The following is a 27,708-nucleotide window of genomic DNA, read 5'->3' as shown; positions in this document are numbered from 1 at the left end:
TAAAGATTCACAAGACTAAAATTAACTCACTGTCAGGGGTATAATTAAACTAACGTATTAAAAATTTCCCCAGAGGAAATAATCCTTAAACAAGTTTATTAATAAAAGGTGTGTGAAACACAAACTCACTATCACATAAGCTGTCATGTCTCTTGGTACCCCAGGGAATGAGATGGGTAGGCATCCACATGACAATTCTGAATACGGGCATCTCAGAGGAACAGTTACCCACTGGCTCACCTTACTGGGGAATTTATTTCAGTTTTCTGGCTCTGAAACTGTTTGGGGAGCACTGGGCATCCAGGCTGCTGCATTTTCCCTGTGCAACACCAAAGTTTCCTTGAGCTCAGCGCCATAGTATGGAAAATAGATTATGAGACTTAGTCCCCACTCGTGTTTTTAAAAATAAACACCTTTTAATCTTGTGACCAGAGGCTAGCACAGGCTGTTCTACTGCTCTCGATTAATTTCCACTGCCTCTGAAAACTAACCAGCTTAGGAGCTCCTAATATATCATCATCATCATTACATTTGCCTTTGGTAAATTTACCTAAAATGTCTTTCCAGAGGACTAAACTGCAGCATAGCAGGGGAGATGAGAAATTACTATTCACAAGTTACTGCCTTGCTAAGGTTAGCTTATAAAAATGTGTGTTGACTTAGGCAGTGTTCTTCATTGCCATTTTGGGGATAAAGATTCAGTTACATTAAGATTTCTTAATATTAAGTGGGTGTCCTCACACATATATAAATAAGAGGAATTGCTGAACTCTGAAAAAAATCACTTAGCTTTGCTTGTAGATTTTTAGGAAACTCTAGGGGCTGTGAAGATAGAAAATTTGCTTAAAATACTTCCATTTGTCTTAAAAAATGTCATTTTTCAGTACTTCCTCCAAGGCATCTCCCAAGGATAGTCAGGACACAGCACTGAAGAAACAAGTCAAGTGCCAGTTCTTGGTTGACAAGGTAATTTGGAAAAATTGGAAACACAACACGTATGTAGAGATCTTGTCCCACCAGTGGCTGGTCTTCCATGGACTACACAGGATTATCAATAACAGTAACAATAACAATAACAACAACAATAACAATCCCTAATAAAAGATTTTGACAACAGGTAACAGTTGAGGTGACCTTACTTGGCCAGGTTTTACAGTTTTCAGACAACACTTTGTTTTTCAAAAGATAAAAATCAAGTAGAAAAGAATCTTTATAAACTTAGAAATCATTAAGTTGTCTGAAGTTGTAAGGGTGTATTCAGATGTTATGGAAGTTATTAACATGTTAAAATGACGAAGAAAATGTCTAGGAGTTAATCTGGTGATATAGGACTTACACATGATGACAATACATTCCTATCATTTAGTATGATTCAAAATTTTATTACATGAAGCTGCACATCCCTAGAATTTTACATGCAAATTAGTGCCTCTTAATTCTTCCTCCCATATGAACCACAGCATTAGCTGGACCACATTTTCAATAAGGGGAGCTCCATATGTGTATGTTTGTGCTTACATGTGCAAATCCCAAAGCTCTCCTTGCAGCTGAATGTATCTGTTATTTGCATGAAAATTGTTGTTACTAAGGGTAAAACATAAGTATGCTTTGTATCAAATTATAGGTCTCAATTTCCTGGAAAAATTTATGCACATGAATTAATATAATATAAATTATATATGGCCTTATCTGTTATCTCCTTTAGGCTCCTAAAAGTGGTAGAAATCTACTCTGTATTTGGGAAATTAAGACATCTAAGCATCATATGCTGGCCAAAAACATTGCAGTCCCTGAGCCACCAAAGGCACGTTGGATTGTTCAGGCATCTAAAGTGGAATTGTCCTATAAAATCTCAAATTGCCCTTTTGCTGGCTAAGTAATGTGAAGAAGTGCACGCTCTTCCCAAAGAACTGCTGTATATCATCTTCCTGGTCACAAGGCCAGGAAGATTTCCCTTTCCAAGAGGCAAAGAACATGCTTTGCAAACAAATATATATTTGAGGCACAGCACTTCCTTGAGCAGACCAGTTTGTATAAGATCTTACAACTTGCTCTAAGCTCTTCCTGAGCATAAAGTCTTGTGCCGGAGCTTAGCAGGGTCAGAGCAGCATGCTCACATTTTTCTTGAAAGTTATGAATTTGGTTGTAATAGTCAGGGATATTCTTAGCTCTTTTTTAGGGCTCTAATTTCCAAGGGCTGCTTTTATAGTCACTTCATTTACACAGTATTTCAGCTGTTGCAGATTGTAGAAAAAGTTATCTCATTCCATTGTAGAAAAAGTTATCTCATTCTGTTGGATACAGGATAAACAAAAGGAGGCTAATTTTCATGGCAACATTTAACCTGTGTGAATAGCACTTAATTTTTCAGTAGGGTTTTTTTTCCCCTAACATTTCTATTAAAGGAATCATCCTAAATAATGTAAATTATTCTGACAAAGGGAGCCACAAGATCAAGCATGGAGTGTCTGGTATCTTTTCCACTTTATCTTGCATGCTGTCATCAGAGGATAAATTTATAAACAAAGACTTCCATGATGTATTCCAGATTTGTGAAGAACAGCATCATCTCCTCAGTCTCCATCCTTCCTCCGTGTCATATGTTCTGTAGCTTGGGAATACTGTACATTGTCTACTGCAGGCATGTGTTTTGAATGTCGGGAATGATCTAAAATTTATGTAAGTGGAATTTTGCATTGTGACAATTCCCACATTTTACCAGCCTTTCCTCAGTACAGAGGAACAGGTACTTCTCAAAACACTGCTCCAAGTGGCAGAGAATAGAGCCACCTATTGATTGGGGGGGTACAGCAAAGTCTCCCTTCTGACATTCACAATGCTTTGGGAGTTTATGTGCTACCTTTTGAACACCAGCATTGTTTTCACAAGTTTTTATTTTGGTAAGTGCCATACTTCACAGATACATTCTTGAGAAGGAAAAGACCTAACCCCCACAGCTCCCAAGTGTGATTCTTTTAGCAATTAAGCATTGTGATCTAGAAAGCTCGTACGGGACTTTATTCCAAATGTTAGGTAATTACTTTGGCCCTCTCTAGTATTTAATTTAGTAGCTACCTAACAAAAATGTAGCAGTCATGTAATAAATTGCAAAATACCTTATCCGCTCCAACAGGCTTTAGTTATTAAAAAGATACAAACAATATCTGTTTATGCTAAGCTTTTATGGAGACCTTATGCTGCTATGGTTAAAGTTGAAATACTTTATTAACAATATTTTAAAAAGGCTGTATACAAGGCCACAACGAACCCAAAAAATAGAAATCCCTGGAGAAAATCACAGACGAATGCAAACAGAATCTTTGCACAGTCAGAGCTAGCAGACATTCCATTTGATCTATTTCATATGAAAATAAGTAGTCCTCAGTTTTTTGTTCAATTAGCAAAAAAAAAAACCAAAAAAACAAAAAAACAAAAAACAAAAAAAAACAAAAACAAAAACAAACAAACAAAAAAAACAAAAACAAAACCAAAAAAAACCACACACAAAACTAAACTAAAATAAAAAAAGCGCTGCCAACCCAGCGTGCCTTGTCCCTGCAGGCACGTGTGTATTCCCGGCTCCATTCCCGGTAAGGCAGTCCCCACTGGGTGGCACTCCATACCCAGGCTCCGGCTCCTTTCCGAGCCTACGAAGAGCTGCTGCCGGAGCTGCCCCGCTCCCCGCAGTATCCTGGACCACAGCTGGATGTTTTCCATCAGCTGGGCCTTTACAATTGGCAAAATGCAGCACTGTCCTCCTCTTGGGGCAATTGGATCACAGGATGGAGACAGCAGCTGTGACAGAACAACATGACTGACCATCTCTCATATCAAAGCCTGACCTTTAATTCATCCTTTTGTTTTGTGATAACAAGTCAGAATAAATTAACCTGTCAAACCTTCACGAAGAAGCTCTAAGGCAGTTGTTGACCAAACCTAGTTTAATATACGGTGCTCAATATAAAGAAACAAATAAAGGCAAACTTTGCATTTGTTAGCATGTAACAGTGCAGCCTCACAAATGCCAACCTTTCAAGACTATGTGCATTCTTCAGGACTCAAATCGAGTCTTCTAACAAACACTCATCTTAAAAAAAACTTTCTTTAAAAGTTTCTCACTTTTTTTGCGATGCAAACTTGTTTGAAATGAGCTGATTATCTGAAAAAATCCTCACAGGGACTTAGTGCTTATGATTTTGCCTGCTAAAACATGGTATCAGCATAGGCCTTTTTCCCCTTATATGGTAAAAAACAGTGTGTGAACATGGAATTGGCTGCAGGAGGTCACACTGAAGACCCCTCCAGTCCAGCAGTGGCCAGCAATATGCCACATTTTAATGGAGCAAACCAAACACTGATGACAAATGTTTGCAGTTCCCAGCAGGCTGGAGCTCAGGCACTCACACAGAGGTGATGCTTGTGCTTCATATCTTTTGGTGGCTTTTTTGTTTATTTCGTGGGGGTACAAATAATGAATTTGGTTTTTTTCCATTTTCTCAACATGCATACAATTTGCCTTTGGACACTCTGCACTGCAATACGTTTCACATTTAAGTACACATTGCTTGAAAGGAGAGACTATTTCTGTTTTGAACAAGAAGAATCTTGCTGGATGTAAGTATGTGTTAGACACAAGGAGAGAAGTTTGACAGTTTTAAATCAGGTGGGAGGGCTGCCTAACCAAACAGACTTACATATGCTATTTGCATCATATATGATAAAAGGAGTCATAATTATTTTTATATCTTCTCTGAAGTCAGATGACTACAGCATCTATAAGGCTCAGCTACAAAGGCTATCACCTTCAGAACCAAACTAGAATAATGTTTATCCAGGCATTAAGATGCTGTGAGGATAAAGCTCAGGCCTTTCCAGACTAAGGGAGAAGTGTTATATTCATAAGGACATATGAGAAGTATGGTGATATAAAGCACTGAGGTGAGATTCTGTGCCATGCTTGAGTCATCTTACAAGATCTTTAGATGTGAAAATGGTTTTACCTACCCAGTTCTGAGGGTGTCTGTGCCTGAGGAGCTCTGCCTGTTAGCTCATGCTGTTTAAACTTCTCTGAGGCACTCACAGGGTCACAACACTGCCTCGTAACACCTCCTTCTTCTAAAACTTTTTCTATGATACAAAATACATGTTGTATATTTGAAGTCAGTAAAAGGTTCAGCCTCTTTGAACTGACTCTAGACTAAATCCAACAAGGAGGTCTGTGGTTCCTCCTTTTGACAGCATAGATCTTAGTGCATTGGTTCCTTTAGAAGTCAGGCCAGGGTAATTATGAGTGAACCTGCTCCCTTAAATGAATGGGAGAAAGAACTTTTCTTTGGAAAACAGTTTAAAGACCAGTGGTTGAAAGTTTTTTTTAATTGAAAATACAATTAAAATCTAATGATAAAGACCTGGAAGTTTTTTACATTTATTCACAAGTGTCATTTTTAACAAGTGAAAAATGGGCCTTGGCATTTTCCCATCCTAAGGTCAATCAAAGCTAGGTGCAGACATAGAGTTTAAAATTAATTTTGAATAAATCTGTAAACAAAACTAACTGGACCACATTCCTTCCAGCTGAACCTATGTGGAGCCAGTTGAATTATGTCAACAAGGAAAAAATTCAACCTATCTTGTTTGTAAAATGTTGCGCAAATACAACAAATACATTGAGTAAACAGTTCCAGAAAGAGTGCAGCATCATCATCCAAAATATGTTCTAGGAAACATAAGGGTAGATAGTGAGCTGACGACTTGCATCATGGAAAAAAAGCTAAAAAAGGATTCAAATCTCTTCTAACAAATTTAGCCTTGCTGCTCTTATTTCTTTCTCTATTTAATTTAGAACAGAAGAAAAATCTACTTATCAATCAGACAGAACCAAATTCACCTCCGGTTTAACTCAGCTGGATTTAAGACCAAGACTGAATCAATATTTTGATTGCCAGAGGACGACACAGAGTGTGCATAGGTAAAGTGCAGGATACAATTCTATCTATGTATATTGACTATCCAAAACAATTGAGAATACTTAATGTTCAATACATGGATGAAAACACTCGAGTATTTACTTGCACAGGAGACCTGGTCTATTGGACTCACAGATATCCTGTTCCTGTTCTCAGCTTCTGTGTGGTACTACATCCCCTGGCAGGAGTTTCATCTCGGGTCCTGCAAAGCCTGCTAAACTAGTGTTGGTACCAGGATCTGCCTTTTGCCGACTTTGCAACTGAGCCCTGGGGACCACTGTAATGGAAGAGTTCTGAGAGGGTGAGCCAGTCAATACTTTAGGAAGGCATCTGTTTATGCTCAGCTTTTAGGCAAACCTCCTGTTAGCAAACAAAAATCAAGCAATGCTTAAACATACAGACCTAAACATGAAGCCTTAGATCTACAATACTGTGACACTGCTGCATTGTGGTTTCTGATGGTTACATCATTTGACAATTCTTGGCCTCCAAGGCAGTGGTGGCTGAGTTTGACAGCTCTCCAACTTCTCCATGGGAAGCCAGAACTAAAGGGGGCATATTCTCCCTTCCCCAATCTCCACCGTGTATCACTTCTATTTACACATAGCTTTCCTGTGGATCAAGACCAGTCTGGTCCAAAGGTTTGCTTCCTCTTTCTCTAGGTCAGAGCCAGTATGTTCTGTCTGCCAGACAGACCCTACACCCTTCTGTGTGCAGGTCCAGTCCAGCCTCCCCAGCTGGGTATTTTGCAGACTGCATGCTGACCATCTGATTCAGGTCTTTGCAGTCTGGGTATGATTATCTCAGCTCTACTATTTTTGTGTAACTATGCTGAGCAAACAGGTATTGCATAATATTTCACTTCCTAAGTCAAACAGTCTTGTGATATGTCTGGGTACAAGGCAAGCAGGACGCCTAATGTTTCTGCTTTAACTCAAGCAGACTTGTAGCATATCTGAGTATAACACAAACAAAATATATTTCTCAAAAAGGTCTTCTCACTGCAAAGTTATCCCTACTGAGTCTTGGAGGTAAACTAGGCCATCCTGCAACTGAGCACAGCACAGCATGACTTTCCTTTTTTTGGCCAAATCACCTTTTACTCAGCATGGAGCTACACATTGACTCACTCATCTGAGAACACCCTCTACTCCTCCTCTACCTGATCCTCTGTAAACTGTCTTCTCTTATCAGTCAAAAGATAAATGTGCATGTAAATATTGGGTTTTCTATAAAAAGGAATAGGTCATTCATATGCTTAAATGTTAAGATGATGATTGTGCACTTCTCTGACTTACAACTTGGTAGCAGTAATGATTACTGGTTTAATGAGGGCTGGATACAAATACTAGAGGGAATTTATAATCTCCTGTTCTTCAGCTGTGAACCACAGCAGATGGTTTCAGTCTATGCAGATTAAGAGCACAGTACCACATTTTGTATTTCCATAATAAATAAGAATAACTTAACACCAATTACAGCTAGATTGTGCAAAATAGGAAAGACAGTGTTCCAAGCAGTGAACATGTACAGATTTGAGCAGATTTTGAGATAATAAATATTACATTTGGCAGTTTAGAATCATCCACACCACAAATGGAGGAGAAACTGTGAGAGAGGAGAATGCATCTGCCAAAACTGGGATTTGGTTCTCCTTTCCTTTACATCACTCTTCGACTCAAATCTTTACAGTAATTTCCAATATAGTTCTTTTTATGTTATAACTAGTTTGGTCACCGGAACAGTTCCTCTGAGTAAAGCCTCTCTTACATCCTATGTTGTCTCCAGGAGGTTAAATCAAAGCAGTAACAGGAGAGGACAGATGGGGAAGTGCAAGAAAATGACACATCAGTACCCATCAGTGTATTTGCTATCAGTTCCAGCAGTCTTAAGTGTTGTCATCAGAGCAAAGAAGAACCTTAACAAGGAATTTAAAGGTTGTATTAGATATTCATACACATAGGAAATTTCTTCCTAGTAGGTAGCACAGGGTAAACAGGAAACAATTGGGCAATGTATATTGTAATACATTTTCCACAGAACCCACCTCAACCAGACCTGCCCAAGAGCCTGCCCAGGAAATCCTATGCACTTTGTTTTTGTCCATGACTCACCATTCTGCAGCCCCGGTGGCTGAACTGATGCCAAACTTGAGCTGGCAATTCGAAGCCAGGCAATCTCTTGTCACTTCCCAAGGACAGTGTAAAAGATGGAGAGAGAGGGCATTCTCTGCATGACAGCACCTGCAGTGGAGACAGGCATTTCTGTTGAGTTAGTGCCAAGGTCCTTGCTTACCTTTGAGGAGTTAGCAAGTGTAGTGCAGATTGAACTGTGGATTTAGTCAGGAAAGGTCCAGGATACAAAATGATACTTGGTGTCTTTGCTGGTCCCATAGTTCATGATGTCACCCAGTTTCTGACACAAAATAGCTGTTGTACAATTGAATCAAAATAATTACAGGGGTTAAATAGAAGAAACTGTTCCAAATGAAGCTTGTCTTGAAAGCAAAAACAATTCTTTGGAGAATAAAGGAAAGACAGAACTTTCCTGTATTTTGTGGCCAAATTTAGGGAAAGAGTGTTTGCAGCAATTTTCTGAATGGCAATGAATGGGAAAAGATTGAAATCACAATTTGTTCAAGCGAGGGAAAAGAATGTGAGAGTGACAGAAATACATAATAGACTTAGAAGGTAGCAAAGCACAAGGGCAGAAGCTGCATTAAAGTGGGAATTTTTTTAATGAAACCCCATATAGGAATTGTATGCTGGGAGATGTAAAGAGAAAGGATGATAAAGCACTAAACAGGAAAGGCAGGTGAATTCAAGAGCACTATTTTAAGACGGGAGGGGTTAAATCTTGCCTGGATCCGTGAAGAAGACAACCCAAAGAAGAGTGACTAGAAGGGCCGATGATGATTAAAGACAGTGTGATGAGTGGGCAACAGAAACTAAAAGAGAGGATAAAATTAAGCTGTTAGGAACACGGTCAGAAGAGGAAGACAAATGGGAAATTTGAAATCTCATTGTCTATCATGGCAGGAATAGCAAGCTGCAGACGAGTAAGGGCATATATATTCTTGGGTCTGGAGCTCTCCCCTGTCTCTTCTCATGCTCTGCAGTGTGAGCATGTATCACTGTGTCAGCTTTCATTACAAAGTCAGGCTCAGTCTCTGGCAGTCATGCTGTTGGCACCCTGGCTGAGTGCTGGGCTCCTGAAAAGTGTGAGTGTGTAGGGGAGTGTGGTGTAGAGTGTGTGAGAGGCTCTCGTGTTGCAAGCAGGATCTGTGCACCAGGATGCTCCTGTCAGCTCGGCTGCAATTTGTTTCACCACAGGTGTCAGAAGTGTGGAACAGCTGGATTCTAACAAATCACTAAGGTATCAAATCAGCACGTCTGTTCCCAACACACTTAATTACTGTCCAGGTTTTGGATACAAGACAAACTTAATTCCTGTGTTTGTAATTATTATCCACAGAGCTGTGAAGGTAGCTAGAGTTGGATGCATGTTTTGGTTTACATTAGGTAAAACAGATTCCTTCCCTGAGGATCTACTTTGATGCAAGGGAACGGCAGATCTGACCTGGTGATAGTGACAGCTATGCCAACAGAAGCATAAAGTCCTGCCAGGACCATCCAAGGTGAACAGATCAAAGATTAAAGAACAAATGAAAATCAGCTTCTGGTCATCTAGGATGGTGTCTGTGTAATCACTCAGGAGAAAAAAAATTACTGAAATACAGTATAATTATTGGAATAGACAGGATAGTAGACAAGGATGGCAGAAACTTACTGTGCCCTAGGATACCTGACAGAATGAGCAGCATTTGTTTTTAGACAAGATACTAATGCATTAGAAAGTCAGTGCCCTAAAAGTCTTACTAGGCAAAGTAAAAACAGCCCTTTAAACTGCATAGGAAAAACAACTGCATAATAATAATTTGACCAGAAGTCAAATTAATTCCTGGTAGAATTTTGTTGCCTTTAGGGGTAAAATGAAGATGTTGTCTCCTTTCATGCACACATTCATTGTGTTGCAGTTTTTGGTTACTATTTTTTGTAACCTCAACCCCAAGAGGTGTCATGCATTTTAATTTCTCTTTAAGTAGGTCACTGGTTTTTCTTTTCTGCACTGCCCTCTTTCTAAAACAACTTGTAGTCTAAACCTTTATTTCTTCTTTTTATGAAGAAATAAAAAGATGGGGGGGGAGCAGGGAAAAAGCTCCACAGAAATTTCAAATCTATTTTGGCAATTCTACTATATTCGACTTTAACCTCACCCACCCAATACCCACCAGGCTGTTCTCAAGTTCTTGCTTTTCCATCTGCTTTTCTTCACGGAGAAGAATCTGGGGAAGAAGGCATCCCAGAAAGATTAATCTGCATACTGCAGAAAAGAGGAACCTTGTTCTTAAAGACCATGACAAAGCAATGTAACTTGTTACTAAAACTGTCACCATTCTGGTCATGCAGGGTTTTTGTAAAAAGACAGTGTGTTACTGACCATCAGAAGCTTAAAAGAAAACTGCCTAAAACTCCATCCAGTTATGGTCTTCCTGTATTTATCTTCACCAAAAATTACAGTTAACTCTTCTCCCATCTCCCAGAAGACTTTCAGAGCTTGGTAATACAATAGCTCACAAAACGTCAAAACAATAATTTATCCCAGCAGGAGGTGGGGAGAGACCTCAGTGGGGGATTGACAAGAATTAGAGCACATGCAGGGAGTAGCTGTCTACAGGACGCTTCATCTCTGAGTGCTTGCCTGAAAGGTGGAGAGAGATTGCCTCAGTAAATTCTAAGCGTGGGATGCTACAGGCTGTACCATCACTGTTGCATTAGGTCAGCACCAGATTTCAAATCCAGGGTCATGCCACAGGGACTACTGTGTTACTTGAAGCTTGTGAAAGCAACATTCAGACTCCTATCTCTGCCAACACAAGATGTGAAGTTCAGAGGCACTGTGGGAGGAAGATATAAATAATAAATGAGCTAAATAATGACAGCTAGCTGTACCTAATTATAGTTTTAGTTGCCCTTTTGAATAAAGAAAGTTCAAAGCTGCTGCAAAAAGAGGCTGATCCCTATTCTGAATGGTGTTTGAACTTCACAGATTATTAACATGAAAAAGTGAGGAGATGCCAATGGAAGCCACACCAGCCTGTCATAGCCTTGTTCAAGAGGGAAGCAGTGTCTCTAACACCAATTTATTTACACATCAAAACATTCTCCAGCTTAAATTAATATTTAGCCTGAATACAGAAGCAATGTATGAATTAAAATTAAATTGTGTACATCATTTGGAAGATGTTCTTCCTTACATCTTTTGCTACCTGACTTGGGAGACTAATTTAGGAAAGTAGCTCTGCAGGCTCTGTACCTAGGGAGCACAAGGGTCAGTTAACTCCAGAAATAGTGCAGGTCCCTAGCCTGGGCATTTAAGTGTCTAATGCTAAATGTGTGAATGTATTTACCTCCTCATCCTTCTCTATGCATGGAGAAGAATCTGTTCCTAGTGCCCTTCCTATGCTGCAAATCAGGGATTAGGAATGCCAGTAAGGCCATGGAATAGGATGGCCATGGAATTGCTGGGCTTGTACTCTTTTCCAGCTCTTGGCGACTTCTTGTGGTTTACTGGGGGTCCGTACACATTTTCCTCATATTTTTCTATCTGTAAAATAAATTCAGTAATTCCTAATCACATTCTAAAAGACATCTTCACCTTTGGGTAATAAAGTTTTAATTAATTAATTAATTAATTAATTATTTTATTCCCGGTGCAAGTATATATCTGTATGGGTACATTTAAGTTATCATTACATATTTCTAAATAATCTGAGTAGAAGCTTAAATTAGGATTCTTTTTAAACTTTAAGTGCATTTACACTTGCATAGATAATATGAAATGCACTTTTACCTGAAAGTTAAATTTAAACTGCGAGAGCATATTGAAACAACTGCATTTGTAGAAATACTAAATATAAATAAAGGACTTATAAAAGTACAGTACCTTTGGGCAAACAGTTAACAAAAGTAATTGTGGGTTGTTTTTATTCCATGTTCCATGTGCCTTCTCGTTCTCTTTTCAGTCTCTGTCCTCTTGTAATTATTTCTCTAAAGAAAACTGTTCTGTGGAAGTGGTTCCATGTACAATCTCTACACTACCCATACAGTCATCTTTTCTTGGAGGAATTCTGTGATGCTAATAAATACCCATTCTAATTTTTACAGTTCTTGGGTGAGTGTGTTAAACAAGCAGGCACTTCACTGCCTGCTTTGTCTCTACTTTGCTTACAGAAATGGATCTCAGGTCTTATTTTACACTAATTTTGCTTATAGTACATATAATTTTTGATTAATTTAAGTGCATATCATTTTTTGTTTAATTAATTAAACTAATCTATCAAAAGGATAACAACACTTTTTCATCTGAAACACTCCTGGGTATAGAGGTTGATTATCTTTACAGTGCTGCAACATAAAGATTGCAACTGATAATGTTTTGTTTTCCAACGTTTTATGGTCTTAATTCTTTAATATGATCTCTTGTGTTTGTCCCCTGTGTTTTTACACTTCCTAAAATAGATCTCTGTACTGGTTAAATACACACATACTAATGTTTTTAAAATATTTTTTTTAAAATGGAAAGACCAGAGAGATCTTAATAGCCTTTATTATTTCTCTTTTACATAGTTGACAGCAGAGCTGATTGAAGGTGTTTCAATGGGATAAAAAACTTGTGATATCATTTGGTGGATTTTAGGGCTCTCTCCAGATTACTTGCTTCCAAAAGAATCTCTTCAAACGGCTTGCCAATATTCACAGTCCCCACACTGCAAACCACATACTATTTATATTCCTTAGTGTTCAAGCATGTATTTGTGGATGCCCCATCCCTGGAGGTGCTCCAGCCCAGCCTGGATGGGCTCTGGGCAGCCTGGACTACTGCGAGCTGTCCCTGCCCACGGCACATGATGTGTAAGTTCCCTTCCAAACCAAACCATTCCATGATTCTGTGATCTGCAGTTCCAGCATTTGTACTGTATTAACTGGATCACGAGAATGTTTATCAGAGGCCAAAAAGACAATCAATGTTTATTGCTTTTCCTGAAGGCGGACAAAACATAGGTGCAAGCAGTTCACACATTAAAACCCCAAACACCAAATGGGCAGGAAGGTGGAAAACACCGGTCTGAAAAAACCCTGATGATTTTCCTGCGATTCTCAGCTGTTAGGATCTCATGAGAAGCTGGGATTCCCGCGGCCCGGTTCCCGGTAGCGGCGGCCCGGGATCCCCGCGGGCACGGCCAGGACAGCCCCTGCTCCCAGAGCGGGCACGCGCGCTGCGGGCGCGCCCCGGCGCATGCGCGCTGCGGGTCTCCTTGGCGCTGCGCGGAGGGCGAGCGCAGGCCTCAAGGAGAGGGATCGGGACAAGGAAGAGCAGCGGGAGCGGGGATCGGCGCTCCTGCCGCCGCCGCCATGCTGCTGTGCGCTGCCCTGCGCGCCGCGGCCGCACGCTCGGTAAGGGCTGCCTGCCCCCGCCGGCCGGGAGCCGCAGAGGCCGCGGGAGAGCGGGGAGGCCGCGGCGGGGCGTGGGGAGGGGCGGCTGGGGGTGGGTGGCTGCCTGGAATCCAAGTCTGTGGAGCACGTAGTCCCTGCTCTTCTGCAAAGACAGCCTGATCAGCTCAGTCTTCCTAGCTGCAGTTGCACCTGCAGTGTAGTGTCACAGGATGGTTGCAGCCTTTCCCTGTCATATGACCTGTCCCATCCCTGGGAGCGTTCAGGGCCAGGTTGGATGGGACTCTGAGCTGCCTGGTCTAGTGGAAGGTGTCCCCGCCCATGGCAGGGGATTGGAACGACGTGATCTTTACGTCCCTTCCACCCCAAACTATTCTGTGATTCTACTCTAAGAAACCTCGAAATTGCTCAAGAATTAAGTATAAAACTAAACCTAATTTAATATAAAACCAAGTTTAATATAATAAATATTTGGGGTAAAATTATCAAATCTTACTAATACCGGCCGGAATCTAGAAATCTTGATCTGTTCTGGCATGTTAGAGAGTACAGAGAATAGTTGAACAGAACTTGAATGTGGATGTGTGTTCTGTTCATTCTCCAGGTTTGTGTTTACATTTGCCCTCTTATACCAGTTTGATAAAAGCTGAAGAAGCATTTAGATGCTAACTGGAGAAGAACTTCAGTAGTAGTGGTGGTTTCTGCAAACTTTATAGTATATAGGATATAAAGTCACAAACTGGGAAATTCTTCATGAAATGTTGGATGAGAATTTGTGTTCAAGGCACTTAAGCAGTAGCAGAATTAAATCCTTCAATTTCTACATTGTTTGAACTGGTCAAGGCCAGAGTTGAGAGATTTGCTCTCCTAATAATACAGGAGAGCCCTTAATAGTCTGTTCTTGACTTATTTTAGTGATGGCAGTAGAATTAATGGCTTACAGTTAGAATGGAAATCAGATTGGTTCTGAAAGCAGCCACTAGAAGTATGTGCATTATTAACACTGTATTTTGCTTGTAGGTAAAACAGATCCGATACTTGCATGGAACAGCAGAGCGTAATGCCACTGGAGCCTTATTTGTGGTAAATAATCTTCTTTACTGTAAGGGGGATGGGTCAGAAGAGTTTGGCATGTGCTTTTTAAAATCTGCCTAAAAGCTTCTGATGGGCTATAGAAACCCACTGGCATTTACAAAGAAGAGGGTTTTTTCTGTATAATCTTCTACTAGAATTGTAGTGAAGTATCAAAGGTCTTATTTTAGTTTTTGGCTTTTCTGTTTCTTGCCTTATATAGTGAAAATGCTCCATAATATGTATGTGATTGCAGATGAGACTTTGCTTAAACTTTATTTCATTATAAACCATTTCTTGTTTCTTCTGTTTATTTTAGTTGAGTTTGTAATTGAATCTCGTTAAACTACTTGCAGGTGCAGTTTCTTGCTTTCTGAAATTTGCTGCGGAATTACCTGTGGGCTCAGGTCCTAGCTGTGTTTACAGGTGTTGAAAAGTACAGTTCTTGTTCATGTTCTGTGTGATACAGAAGGTCATATGATGAGTCGTAATTGAGGCTATTAGGCACTGTCATTAAAGGCATAAACAGTAGCAGTGACTGTAAAAAGTAAAAAGCCCTTGAATTTAAGTGTGTAAAAGCGGCTGTGTTGTCTGTGTACCTCTGAAGAGAACCTGAAGCATCTCAAGAGAGTGTGCATTTTGTCCCATTCTGCTCCATTCAGAGCTTTGGCTGGTCTGCAGTTTAACAGCTGAATAATTTGGCATTTTCCCAACATTTGATAAAATCAGCACTTGACTAGAGAGTTGACCACTGTTGAAAACAGGTGCTCAGGATTTTTGGATACATTGTTGTTGTCCTTTTTTTTCCTGCAGCTGTCTCTACAGCTTTAATCATAAAATGAAGTTAATAGGATCTCGGTATATGCTTTGTATACTTTTCCAGAAATCTGAGCAGGAATTGGTGATTTACAGGGTGAGAGCTGGTGCTCAAGGAGTAGAGGAAATGCTGTAGTCTGGCAATTTAGGAAACTTGAAGTGTAGTTGGAGGCTGGTGAAGACAGGCAAATTGTGTCGTTGGCACCCTAATGGCTGTTGATGTCGGACATATGAAGCTAGTTAGCTTTGTAAATTCAAGACTTATGTAATTGTTTAAGGTATTTGCTGCAGGGAGGAGCCTGATAACAGAGAAAGGCAAGTAGAAAAGCTGAGTGCTTTGCAGATGTTTATTTAATAGCATCATTGATGACTTATTCCACAGCAGAATTTTTGCGACAGGATCATAAGAACTTGGTTCTGTGGGAGTTTGGATTTTTCTTGTTGGTTTTTTTTCCTCAGTTGTTGTTTTTTAATAAGGTAATATTTGTTCTTCTCTGAAGTAAAAGATAATGGGAAGAAGACAGTTGAATGTCATTGCATGTGTGTGTAATTGTTTGCCCTAACTAAATTCCAGGTATTACTTAAAATGGCAAATTTCAAGGGAAACTTGTCCTGCTGGTTTGAGGTGAAGGCATTATTTTAATCTACACCAGGTATTCATATACAATCAGAAAATTGGACTCCCCCTGGGTTTCTGTAGAGGAAGAAAAAATTTAAAGTCTTCTTTTTTTTTTTTTTTTTTTTTTTAATTGCAGGCAGAAGAAGTGTCAAATTTGTTTAAAAACTGCTTGTGCAGGACTAATGGCAGTAACTCAAACCTGTTGTGGTGCTCTCTTGGATTTGCTTTACGAAGCTTATTGCTGCTTCTTCTTGCATTTTTTATGTGAGGAAGGTAAAGGCATGCAGTGTGTTGATGTTGTAACAGCAGAGGACAGGCTAGCAAGGGACCTGGTTGTCATAAAATGTAGTATTAAAAGGCATTTCTGGTTTGCATGCCTATGCTTCCCTTTGCAAACATGTAAGCAGAAACACACAGAAATAAGAGAACTTCTGCTGAAATGCATTTGTATTCTGAAACAGCCAGAAAGAGCCTTTCTCTCAATTATTAAATTCAACTAGCTGCCATCACAGGCAGCTACATCACACTTCCAGTGAGAGGATATCAAGTACAAAATTAGGTAGATAGTTTGCCCGTAGGAATGTAAGAGCAATGCTCTAAATCTCTTAAGTTCTGATGGCTAGGGAAGGCCTGATTCCAGAGACATTTAATACGATTACCTTTCTTCATTGAAACATGCATTCTCTATAATGACTTTACCCGATTCTAGCCTTCTTAACAGCTAAAACTTAGCTCTTCTGGTTTATTGTTTTCAATACATGGACTGAAGTTTCCTTAACACATCAACAGCCCTGATGTGGGCTTTGTCATGGGGCTGCACAGGGGGTTCAGCACATGAAGAATTGCTGTATTCAAGTTTTAGCTACTTGTGAAGTTGGTCAGTGAGATACTCGGGTTTGAGAGCACTTCCACCACTCTTAAAGTAAGAGGGGTATATCTTGAGTTCTGTTGGAGTAGTGAATGTAGGGTACTTTCCCTTTAGAGGAGGAGTAACACATATTTTTTCAATGCTGATTTGATATGAATTCTGAACAGTTTGTTGCCCTAAATATCGCCCCTGCAGACCACCCAGTTCTCTCATTTTGGTTTACAGTGCTTTGGACTGGTGTTTACCATAGGGCATAAGTCAAGTCTCAGGCCAATTTTTTTGCAGTATACATAGAAACTAAATTATTCTAATTATTCTGTTGTAATTCTTCAGTGCTCTTTAATAATTTTCTGTGTCAAGAAAGACACAGTATTAGATCACTGGGAAAAAAGAAAGCATACTAAAAAAATGGCCCAGGTCAGTGTAGCAAAAAGAGTATGAGGAGACCATTCAGCAGCTTTAGTGGCTTCTATGGGAGGGCACTGGCATCTATGGCTTGGGTAGCCTTTGCAGTGAAGGTGTTCCTACTTAAATAGGGTCTGTTTGGAAATATGAAAACTTCATGTAAGACTTCGGGAAATTGGGGACCACTACAAGGACTTGGAATGAGACTTGCATGGGGAGAGTGCAAAGAGAACAGAGCCAGGCTCATTTCAGTGGTGCCAAGTGACAAGACCAGAGGCAATGGCCTCAGAGAATATCAGGAAACACTTTTTCACTGTGAGGGTGACAGAGCTCTGGCACACGTTGCCCAGAGAGGTTGTGGAGTCTCCATTATTGGATATATTCAGAAGAAACCATCTGGACAGAGTGCTGGGCAAGCAGCTCTGGGTGTTCCTGCTTGAGCAGGGGAGTTTGACCCAGATGACTTCCAGAGGTTCCATCTAACTTCAACCACTCTGTAATTTATCTTAGTGCTCTTTCCAATACTGTCCTTATTTCTGATCTTGCTCTCTAGAATCTGTATCTTAAAAAAATATGGAAGTGCACCCATGTCATTTAGGAGCACATAAGTGCATGCAAGTCTCAGATAAATTGCACATTGTCAGACAAATGTAAGACTAGAGAACACATAAATTCCTAACTGCCCAGGAGTCTTAGAACTGTGTAAGCTCTTGATGAAAACTGTCAAACTCTCCATGGCCCAGAATTAGATTAAGCCCTTTCAGGAAAACAGCAAACATAAAAAGTGGCATTGACTTATTTATTGCTCATCTCTGCTCCAGCCTTTACAATATATTGTAAGACCTTGCAACAGCTACACCTGTATCTTCAATATAAAGTTTTTATTATTCCTCATAACATGTAGGGCATTTAAGGATATCAGTTTAGAGATGACACACTGAAAAGAACAGCTGCTCCAGACAGAGGGAGCTTTTAATAAATCAAACACGTTTATTTGCAAAGGATTTTGAGATGAAGTACAATTGCTAACTATCAAATAGCAATGGAAGGCAAAATAATAGCAAAATAGGCATGCAGATTTGAGAAGGAAAAGCTAAGTTATGGAAATACTTATAATGAATCGTGGAATTGATCTGTGCAGCTAAGACATGGAAAGGTCTGTAAGGGAAAAAATAATAAAAGTTGTACAGTATTTCCAATCAGTCTTTTCTCCATCAGCCCCTTTTTTTCCATTAAAATTGGTAGGAAACACTCACCAAGACTAAATATGATTCATCAAATCCTTTATCTAGAAGGGTCAGTCTAAAATAATGGGAATCGTGTTCCTAAAAGCTCTTTTATGTTACTTTGTACATTACACCATAAGCAAGAAATTAGCGCTTAATAAAATATTAGCGTGTTCAAAGGGCATCAGTCATCTTCCTGTAATTCCTGTTCTTATAGGAAAGTCATCCTTTGTGAAGTATTTACCAATGGTAGTTTTCTATTGGACTTGAAACTGTGGTGAAGGCACAATGCTTTCAAACTGATGGTGGCAGTCATATTGTCTGCTTTGGGATATAGACAGGATAAGCAAAGGTAATCCCTGGACAGACCCACAGATGTAATTGAAGTATTTGCCTGTGCAGTATTTCCATATTAAAATTGCTAAATCCAAGAATAGCTGTGGACCACACGTGTTCTAAGTTCTTTCACTGATTATACATACTTCAGTATGCAAGTGTCTTGGCAATGTTAAGGCTTTCCATTAAATCCTTTGCTGCTTACTAAGAAGAGTATAGTGTGGCAACTGCAAAATCACGCTCCGTAACTGGCGGAAATGATCCAAGTGGAAGTCAGTGGAGGGGGTTTCTTTGTTCTAAATACTCTTCTAAAGCTTTTATTATTGGCTATTTGTGGATTGCTTTTACCATCAAGCCTCAAGTATAGCTTGTATTTTCCCACAAACTTTCCATTTAATTTGAAATCTTCTCAATTTGAAAACTGTATGAAGTTTGGAATTAGACTTAACTATAGGTGTTTAACAGAAGCAAAATGAGCTGCTTAGAGACAGCTAAAAATTTTGTGCAGGAACATTTTTCTGGTGGAAAAGGATTTTCATCAGAACTAAGATTTTACTACAGGAAAATGTTATTTTTTCACGACTTCTAAATTTTTATTTTCTGAATACAGAAGAACTAATTAAAATTTGATGTTTCCCTAGAAGACCACTTTAAAAATAACCTTAGAATACCTTATTTTGGAAATACTAATTCAAATTCTATTTCTTACATCTTGATTCAGAATTGTATATAAAATGAAAATGTTGAAATCTATTACAAATCAAAATAATGCTAAAATTTATTAATAATGTGTTTGAATGTGCAAATGTTTTAATTCTACAGCAAACTTCTTGATGAATTGTGAAGTTTTCTTAAAACTAATATTTCACGGTAAAGGGAAAAATGAACTGTTGTTTTAGTATCTTGTTTATAAGGTATTAACCAGAGCATTCTTATTCTGCCTATTGTAAATTTGAATATAATTGTCAAACTGTATTAAGAGTGTTAAAATTACGTATTTTGATAACACCACCGTACATTTTCTCAATATATAATTTCATGTATTTCTCAGTAAGTCATGTAATAGGAATAGGTTATGATTTTTAAGAGTGATGAAATAATTATCAATATTTTTGATAACTGTCCCAAATTTATTTAATCACTTCAGTACTCTGGACTGTATAGTTTTTATTCAAGCAGCTCAACTGTAACTGTGTAACAAGAAGGTATTTTACAACAGTAAATATGTCTTGAATAATTTCCTAACCACCCATTTTTACATGTTTTTCTTCTTTTCTTGAAGCATAGAGATAGTCCTGAAAACAATCCAAATACTCCATTTGAGTTCACACCTGAAAACCTAAAGGTATGCAGACAAAAAGAAATTTCAATACACAGACTTTGTCTTTAGAGCAGTGCTGATTTGTTTTCCTGCTTTCTCTTTAACAAGCGAATAGAAGCGATCATAAACAACTACCCAGAGGGACACAAGTCTGCAGCTGTCATGGCAGTGCTGGATTTGGCCCAAAGACAGCATGGATGGCTGCCCATATCAGCTATGAACAAGGTATTTAGTACTTAATGATCTTTCAAGCATAATTTTATTGTTTTCTCTCAATATCTTACTAGAATATTAATTAATGAAAGCTTACTAACATAGGAATTTACATGTGGCACAGAATTGTGAGAATTCCCTATGAGACTACATTTTTTAAAATAAAAGGGAAAACTAATGCAGAAAACTCAGGGCTCTGTTTACATACTAGCCCATTGCTAGAAACCAAAAATCAAATAAAAAATTAGATAAAGCCTATTCATATAGGCTCTTCTCCCAGAATAATCCTAGAATTAGGAACAGAAACTCGACTTTGTTCACTGCTGAATATGGGGAAAGAAAAAAACGTAACATCAGTGGACTTTTCTTCCAAATTAATGGCATTTCACACATTGCCTGGATTATACTTAATCTCTAGGTCTGTAAGAACTCTGCAGAGCAGTTAGTGTAGTAGATGTCAGGAGTATTGGGTAACACCTCACAGCAAGTGCCCAGAAGACTTGTTGGGTTAATTATTAAAATTGTTTCAGAATAACCAGGTAAACAACTACACTGCTCTGAAGTAAGAGGCTGCATGACAGTAACCAAATACGAAGAAATAAAAGAATCTGGTTTATATTCATGTGAATAAATCTGTTGTACTCTGTGTTATCATCTGGCATATCATCAATTTTAAAGTGAAAAGTTTTAAATTTAATGTGAGGACTGAGAGCATTAGAGAAATGACTGAAGGTGGTAAATGAGCATTTAAAGAAAGGCAGCTTATGTCTGCTACAGCTTCTCTACAGCATAACATAAAGCCTCAAAGCTCCATTAATGCTGGCAGTGTATATTTGTTCATTTAAGTTTCAGGTTGAAATTCTGTTAAAAATGATCTTAAGGCTTTTACGTGAACAGATATTTTCCATATTATGTTTTTCGCCTGCTAGAGAAACTGGAACATAAAACAGTTTCAGTATTGAAACAAGAGCCAGTTCTCAACTTGTGCAGTTTGCCAGGGTTCCAGGTTAATGAGATCAGGGATACTTGTACTAGAACTGGCTCCATGGAGATCATGCTTCACTCCCTACTTAATAGCTGTGACAGCAATCTGCAGAACCTGAGGGAGACCTGCTCTATATGAATTACCTAAGCACAGCTTACCGGTTTACAAGTAAGTATTCCTTACCAAAATACTTCCATGGATTAGTGTGGGCAGGATCGTACAGGTTTGTTCATTCACACAGCCAACTGCAGTGTGAGCTGGAACTGACAAGGAAAGCCCAAACCTAGCTGACTGCTCCCATCTCCTTGTGTCTGACAAGAGATGCTGGATGGGAGCTGATGAGAGCTCCTTGCTGTGCTGATCGTGGCTTAGTGGAATTTGTGCTTGAGCAGGGTGATGCCAGTCAGAGAACTCAGGTGTCCAGTCCTGGCACTTGGAGTATGTGCTTTGATATCCACCACCACCCTCTTACTTACCTGTTACTGCAGGCAACACAGGTGACTTCACTGACATAGTTTGCTAAATGCCTTTATTACTGCTACCCTCTGAGAATTCAGTATAGCATGTTTTCCCCTGTCACAGGTTGCTGAAGTTTTAGACATGCCTCCCATGAGAGTCTATGAAGTAGCAACCTTCTACACCATGTACAATCGCAAACCTGTTGGGAAATACCACATTCAGGTCTGCACCACCACGCCGTGCATGCTGCGAGACTCTGACAGCATTTTAGAAGCCATTAAGAAGAAACTGGGTAAGACACAAATTTGTAATATACTTTTTATAAGTTTTTTACTTTTAATTATACTGAAGTAAAATTCTTCATATAATGGAAGAAAAAACTGGCCTTGTTCAACTTCATAAGGTTCACATGGGCCCACCTCTTTAGTCTGTCAAGGTCCCTGTGGATGGTAACATGGCTTTAACATAATTTATGAACTCTCCATGGGAAAAGTCAATTGAGAATGGTGCATCATGGGATGTAAGGAGTACTCAGGGGTTTTGTGTGTGGGTTAGGGTTTTTTTCCTTCTTGGGTGGTTATGGGGAGGAGAGGGTAAGATGAGCAACTAACAGTTCTTCCCCTTCTCTGAAAAGTTGTGTTAACTTTTTCTAAGAATCAGTGATGAGCTGCCTATTAAATCTGTCATTTACTATACTCTGTTGTCAGAAAAAAGGCATATTTAGATGAAATGTTACTGCATAGATAGCTTCATTTCAGCATTCTTCCTTCCATGGAGTATTTTGTAGAGATCAGACTCTGAGATGTTACTTGGACTAGCTCACCTCTGGGGAAGGTCTGCACCTCTAGCAGTAGAAAAGTAACATGCCATGGATGCTAAGTATGTGTATAGTTCAGTAAATCATCGTTGTGTATAAACTTGCAAGTTGTTTATGAATTTGTTGCTAACAATTCTTGGATGTTGTTTAATTTTGGAATATTCAACACTGTATTAATGATTTTTCCTACCAGCACATAAAAGCTATGTGTTCTATTTTTTCCATTTTATTGTATTGATTACTAAAAATATTGAGTAGATGTGTTGTGTTTCTTAGAATTGTCATTTCATTGTTATTTTTCAATGAATCATACCTGTAAACAAGGTCTCAAAAATGTATCTGAAAATTGACTTAATGGTTTATTAGAAACTTCGGTTTAATGGAAACATTTTGGGCTCATTAAAGGGCATTTAATTTTGCAAATGTTTTTAAGGCCAAAATACAAGTAATACAATGTATGGAGTACTTAGATTCATGCTTTATTTCTGTTGTACATAACCACTGCTGAGCCTAATTAATTTTTTGATTTAGGTATTAAAGTTGGGGAAACAACACCTGATAAGCTCTTCACGCTGATAGAAGTGGAATGTTTAGGTGCTTGTGTAAACGCACCGATGGTACAAATAAATGACAATTACTACGTAAGTACTACATCCCCCTTTAAAAGATTAAATTTCTTTGCTGGCTTACCTTTATTTCCCAGTTGTTCCAGATTGTGAAGTCGTGGTCAGTTTTCTAATTCCCGTTGGCAGGAACAATTCATTGTGTACCACATCTTTTAGTTTCTTGGCCTCTTGCTAGAACACTTCATTTGTATCAGGTGTATCATTGTATTATATACAAGAGGAGTGAAGCATTTTTGTGACTGTGTTCTGCCTGTAAATTTGGAATTTTTAAATATGTATGTGATAAGCTTCGGAAAGCACTTCAAAGCAGTCTGTTGGAAAGTATGGACTAATTTAAGTGCTGTCTTGAACTATACCCAAAATATTTTTGTTGCAGCCGACACCATTCTGCAGTATATGTCATGGCATGTGGGTAGGCAGAGATCCAGCTCCCTAATACCAGGAAGCTGAAAACACAAACCCTTGGCCTGCATCAATATTGTTTTAGCATAATGTCTGTAACTACACATGAAGTAAAGTCTCAACATTAAAATGACAGTAGACTTCTCATTCTTTAAGCCACTATGTATGTTAATGGATAGGATCAAAAGTACCTGTGCTAGGGTTACATTGATCTGATAAATTTTAAGTGCTGCATTTAGCATAACTGATAACTCTCTCAGTTTATTCAGTGATTTTTTTTTTTTTTTAACAGGAAGATTTGACACCCAAAGATATTGAAGACATAATTGATGAGCTAAAGGCTGGCAAAGTTCCCAAACCAGGCCCAAGGTATGCTATATTTATAATAAGCTATAATATATAATTGCCTGTATTTATAAATTATGTGTATTGTATTGGTCACCTACATGAAGGGTGATTCTTCTGAGAAACTTTTTCAGTTATCTGAGTTCACAGCCTACAGCTAAAAGGCATTAAATAATTTACTGAACAGAAGTGCATGCAGTCAAAGCCAAAACAAAACTGGAAAGAACTGAGAATTTGCATGTTCTTGATGACCGACCAGAGGAGCACGAAATGTGAAAACATGAATTCTGATTTGTCTTAATAAGTAATAGGTGAATGATGTCACCTGTTGGAATTTCTGTCTAGATAACTTAAATTAAAAAATTCCTGATGGTTGGATTTTTTTCTGATTTCTGACAAAACTCGAAGACTGTAAGTTAGTGAGAGAGTTGTTATTGCTTAATTTTTCTTATCTGTTATTTCCCACTGTTCTTTGTTAGTCCACCTACGTTTGTGTCAATGAGGAAATTAATTTGACTTGGGTGTTACCTATTCCTATTGTTTCTATAAAGATGTTTTGAATACAAGAACAATAATCTTAAAACAGTTACAATTTCAAAGAAACACAGGGAAGCATCTGTAACAAAACTATGATTGATAAAATTTGATGTTGTCTGGCCAACCTATAAATGAATATAAAAGAAAACAAGTGGTCCTACCTTGCATTTCAGTTATGAAATTATTTGTCACTGTCTGAATTTGGAATCCTTTCACTTTAACTGCTACATCACACTTTTTCTGAAGGTTGAATAGGAAGAACAAAAAAGAAATAGTGGCTTTAGCCTTAAGTCAGATGTGTGACTGTCTTCTATCCAACAAGTAAACAGAATCTAAGGTTTTAGCAATACCAGCAATGAATAAACTGATTTCATTTTGCAGGAGTGGACGTTTTTCTTGTGAGCCAGCTGGTGGCCTTACTTCCCTGACTGAACCACCCAAAGGACCAGGTTTTGGAGTTCGAGATGACCTCTAAGGATTTTTGTAATATATGAACTGTCTGAAAAGAATAAAGTATCTTCAATCTCAGTAAAATTATGTACATTGTAATGTTTTGGTTTAAAAAAAAAATATCAGCAATTAGACTATCCAACTTACTGTGCTTTTAACTACAGACCAGTTTAATCATAATTCACGATTTTAAGAAAAGTGGTTCCTGTGGACTGTGTACGGTGACTGCCTGAAAGTCCACTTACGGTTAACAAGAGATGAAAAGCTCCATCTTTTGATCTGTCGTTGAAAATTCTTTCAGCTTTTTCTACAGCTCTTTGAAGAAGTGATAAAACTCACTAAATTACAAATCGGGCAAATGCACAAATGCACAAGGAATCAAACTGAAAGATTATCAGACAAAACTGCATCATGTTACTTTTATTGGCAACTTATAAACAAACAAACACACAAACAAGAAAGGTTATCTGAGCTGTGCCGTGTAAAAAATCTCATAGGTTCAGTTAGAAGTGGTTCTTCTTAAGCTTAATTCTTCTTAGTATCATTCTGTAATCAGGAAAAATGTAAAGCCCCAAAGAGCAGTAGTGTTCTAATAAAAGAATTAATAGCAACAAAAACCAGTTAACTTCCTGTGCAAATTTATGTAGTACAGACAAAGTACAGAGTTGGGGGAAGACAATATATCCCAACAGTTCAACATGTGCCTAAGGGTAGTAATATCTGACACTGGATCTTTGATTCACAGACCCTTCTTTGACCTTTTATTACTCTGTAGTAGCTACTTTCAAGAACAATCTGTGTGAAACTGAGGAATTTCTTTCTATATAAAAATGTTGAAGATAAGTTTTTTAAAAATTGACTGCATACTGACACTTAATACCTATGCTTATAAAACTGGGCAAATAGCTTTAGCTATACAGACGTACATTTCCATGTAAATTAGGAAATGTGGACACATCAGTCACCTGAGACCACATTGTGTCATTGGAACTTATATTACAATTGATGAGACAGATGAAGCTTTAACTGTATAATTTATATTAGTTTGTTTTAATAGTCTGATTAATAGTATTTCACCAAACTATTTTCCCTCTTCGGAGTTAAATTCTGTTTTTACAGATTACCTGCATACTGGCTATCTCACGTGGTCTGTTCATGCACCACCATTATTTCAATAGGGCCGTTAAGAAGGCAGTATTACTGTTGGTAGTTCTGGGAACATAATATATGTGTAAATCATTTGTATGGGAAACTTGTTATCTCTAACATATTACTGTATTTATAAAATGAAACTGTTGAATTGCATACAAACAGAAAAGGAAATTCAATAAATACATACAACTCATGAGTGAAGCAGTTTCCAAACAAGCATGAAAAAATACTTGCATAGAAGTAGTACAGAACATAGTGCACAGGAGAAAATAGTACATGGATTGAAATCTTATCTGTCATTTAAAGTTTCTGAATGCTCTTCTGAAAGGTCACTCCATGTTTGTAATAGCCTCAGGCCTTGCAGCAGGCCAGGCATCTGGCACTATGTGGCACTTCTCTAGAGACATGAAATGAGGCAGACGGCATCTCACATCTTGATGCAAAGACAGACTCATTTTAGTATCCCAGTCTGACTACGCTGACTGTTCCATTTTAACAACGAAACGGTAGTCTAGTTCTTACAGCCTTACCTTATTCTAACCTTTGAACTATATGTTGAATACAAGTGAGAATGTTGCATGCATTGTGGAACTATACTGTGCTGCAGTTATTCATGGTTTTGTATGTAACTGAAATCCTATGAGATTGCATGATCGTGTTAAAGGGAAACAAAGTTTTGGACCTGCCAAGCTTGAAACTTCCAAAGCTTAGAATGCCAGACTCCACCCATTTTTAAAGCCAGACAGAATTTCTATCCCACTTTTCTCCCCAATTTATTCCATCTGCACATGACAATTTCAATGTCAATCTCATGAGCAGAACATGGACTTCCACAGTTCCCATATTTTGGAGATTGTTAGCGATGTTCCACAGACAAGCTGTCAGTCATTTTGATGCAACATGTGAGAATCTGCCAATCACTTGACTAGAAAAGGATAATTTACGTTATCCATACTGCATGGCAGAAATCTGATACATCACTCTTTAAACTGAGTATTGGAGGGCAGCTACAGGACTGTGAAATGATTGCAGAGAAGTAAGAAAATAACTACTGCTCTTCTCTCTCATCTTACCCACTTCATCAATTATATGAGGTTTTATGGTCCTGGTTTCTCCTCAAAAAAGTCTGGGCAATCATCGTATTAAATGGTTAAAAAAATCCACATCTTGCATTATTTCAGGTTTTGTTGAAATTTGAACTTGCTTTTACTGGTAGTAAAAAAGGTGTATTTTACTAGTAGTAAGACATTTTTGGTAACAAATATTAACAGGACATAATTTTTATTATCCTCAATAGCAGAGGGTCACTAATATTAATTCTAGGCAGTAGCACTAACCTGTCAAATAATTACACACTTGCAATTCTGCAGTTTCAATCGAGTGGTTAATATCCTGGATTGTAAGAGTACTGGGTGGTGAGTTAAGCCAAAAATGAGTCAACTACAGCACCAGTCAACACATTCCTGAAACTGGTACTGCAGCACCAACGGAACTGATTCTGTGTTTTCAGTGGTCTTGTTTGCATGTCCTTGGATGAGGGAAAAATTAAAGAACTCACATACTATATTAATTCTCTAAAA

At 38.4% G+C, this 27,708-nt stretch overlaps 1 protein-coding gene across 1 annotated transcript; it reads left to right on the top strand.

The window, feature by feature from the left end:
- The first annotated feature begins 13,295 nt into the window (after positions 1-13,295).
- NDUFV2 (NADH:ubiquinone oxidoreductase core subunit V2) lies at positions 13,296-26,321 on the top strand. The gene is made up of 8 exons (XM_014871220.2): positions 13,296-13,483; positions 14,501-14,563; positions 20,104-20,166; positions 20,251-20,367; positions 21,923-22,091; positions 23,148-23,257; positions 23,937-24,013; positions 24,908-26,321. Exons 1-8 carry the CDS (start codon positions 13,442-13,444, stop codon positions 24,999-25,001), a joined length of 735 nt encoding a protein of 244 aa, XP_014726706.1. The 5' UTR covers positions 13,296-13,441; the 3' UTR covers positions 25,002-26,321.
- Positions 26,322-27,708: the final 1,387 nt, after the last annotated feature.

This window comes from Sturnus vulgaris, chromosome 1, assembly GCF_052056855.1.
Source record: "Sturnus vulgaris isolate bStuVul1 chromosome 1, bStuVul1.hap1, whole genome shotgun sequence".
Lineage (NCBI taxonomy): Eukaryota > Metazoa > Chordata > Aves > Passeriformes > Sturnidae > Sturnus > Sturnus vulgaris.
Note: the sequence above shows the minus strand (reverse complement) of the source record. Positions and strands in the feature narration are given on the sequence as shown.

Bases quoted from the DNA above. Each gene is read 5' to 3' on its own strand.
- NDUFV2 (XM_014871220.2), top strand. From the start codon at position 13,442: ATGCTGCTGTGCGCTGCCCTGCGCGCCGCGGCCGCACGCTCG. The intron at 20,368-21,922 runs GTATTTAGTACT...CCCCTGTCACAG, and splicing joins CCATATCAGCTATGAACAAG to GTTGCTGAAGTTTTAGACAT. The intron at 23,258-23,936 runs GTAAGTACTACA...TTTTTTTAACAG, and splicing joins AAATAAATGACAATTACTAC to GAAGATTTGACACCCAAAGA.